At 52.2% G+C, this 1,817-nt stretch overlaps 1 protein-coding gene across 1 annotated transcript in view; it reads right to left on the bottom strand.

The window, feature by feature from the left end:
- Nucleotides 1-910: 910 nt before the first annotated feature.
- LOC102032611 (cytochrome b-c1 complex subunit 6, mitochondrial) overlaps nucleotides 911-1,817 on the bottom strand; it is a 2,149-nt gene continuing 1,242 nt past the window's right edge. Inside the window, exons 2-3 of the mRNA XM_005423179.2 lie at nucleotides 1,541-1,763; nucleotides 911-1,166 (exon numbers count right to left, since the gene is read on the bottom strand). Coding sequence (XP_005423236.2) covers nucleotides 1,134-1,166; nucleotides 1,541-1,763 — 256 coding nt within the window. The 3' untranslated portion in view covers nucleotides 911-1,133. The remainder of the gene's footprint in view (nucleotides 1,167-1,540; nucleotides 1,764-1,817) is intronic.

Below are 1,817 nucleotides of genomic sequence, written 5' to 3'. Positions count from 1 at the left end.
GGCGAGGGCTGCGGGCGGCCGGGCTCGGGAAACGGGGCCGTACTCAATGGTCTCTAAGGTCCCTTCCGACCTAAACGCCCGGTCATCACTGAGCTGGGTTTGAGAAGGATCCGGCAACAAACGCGCTTTGCACAGGCACAGCTGGACCCTGCCCTGTGCCACAGGGGAAAAAAATAACCAAAATCTACTGGAACTTATATGGTACCCTTAACCCAATAAAAGTCTGAGATCCGACAGCAAAAGGATCATGAACCACTCTATGGATAAAGAACAGCCAAATCTATAAGGTGGTGGCTTTCATTCCACTTTGAAGAATAGCCATGAGATACCCTAGTTTTCCTCCTACCAATCATTCTCTCTAGAGAAAGGAGCAGGCAGAGCATGGACAGGGCAGTACCAGGGTGAGCAGAACGTTGAGCTGGTAACTCACACAGAAATGCCTAAGCTCCCCCCAGGTGACCCTGACCGGGGGCTTGAGTAGCTGAACCACCCCCATGCCCCTCCACAGGCACGTGGCTGGTTTCGTGGGCAAGAAGGCAGAGCTGGCTGCTGCCCAGAGGCTCTGCCAGCCGCTGGCAGAAGCATGAGACAGCGAGGGACAGCTGACAGCTTTCCCCTGAGGGTAGGGACAAACTTCTCTCTCCTAGAAAAGGGTCACTCCCTCTAGTCTAACTTAGAACATACTGTGTGAACAACACTGGTCTTGAGGGGCTTACGAATAATCTTTGTGGCTCCAACAGACAAATTCTTCCCCATGGGATTGGGCTGCAGCAGCTGTCCATCACGGCAGCACAAAAATGACATTCCCACAAGTGAGGAAAACTCTCCCATCCTTAACTGGCACCCACTGATATCATCTTAACCCAGTGCAAGTCAGAAGCACGAGAACTAGGAAATAAACACAGGGCACTTCCACAGGAACTCTCAATGTTTAATACAGAAAATTACAGAACATCAACACGTTGTTTGTTTTTGCACAGCTGCACATCTTCCATGAGCACGGAGGCAGTGACAGGCTGCCAGGAAGCCGTTTCATTCATGCTCAGCACGGAGGATGGACTGCAGGAAGCAGAACTGTGATCCAGGAACCACTGGCACCGGCTGTGGAAGCAGATGGACAACCATGCCCCCCTTCACTTCAGCTTACTGAAAAGCTTGTGAGCAACCTGGAAAGAAAGAGGGTCCTCAGTAATTCATGGCTTAGGGATGGAAATCAGCAAGGAGTTCTGTCTTGGTTTTCTGAGCCAACAATGCACACAGCTCCACAGTCCTGGCTTTTGCTCTGCAAAAAGTCATTCAAGTATGTTATTGAGATGCCTTACAAGGCTTCAGTTCAAGTTCAAAAGGTTTACCTTTAAAATGGCAAGTATAAGACAGAAATAGCTAAGTGCCATTTGCAGGGTACAAACACTGGGTTTGAGTTATTTAATTCTTTAGTAACGTACAGAACCCCATCTAGATCTGTTGTAACAAGGAGGAACCAAACATTAAACAAGAAAGCGGGACAGAAGGCAGCTCTGCTCAGGGTCGCTGCACTCACACAGTGGTCCCTGGCGTGCAGGAAGTCGAAGAGCTCCTCAGTGCACTGCTCCTCCGTCTGGGAGCGGGAGGACACCCGCTCGTTACACTGCTCCAGTCGCTCCCGCGCCTTCACGCATTTCTCGATCTGCTCGCACTGCTCCCGCAGCGTGGTCAGGGGGTCCTGCGAACACGGTGCTGCGGTGAGCACAGGCACAGCCCCGCACGCCGCTTCCCCCGAGCCCCTTCAAGAGAGAGCCCTGCACGCACACAGCAGCCCGGCCTCCCCAGAGAGCTCC

The sequence above is a fragment of the Geospiza fortis genome, unplaced genomic scaffold, assembly GCF_000277835.1.
Source record: "Geospiza fortis unplaced genomic scaffold, GeoFor_1.0 scaffold333, whole genome shotgun sequence".
Lineage (NCBI taxonomy): Eukaryota > Metazoa > Chordata > Aves > Passeriformes > Thraupidae > Geospiza > Geospiza fortis.
The sequence above is the reverse complement of the archived record's forward strand: the minus strand, read 5'-3'. Positions and strand labels throughout refer to the sequence as shown.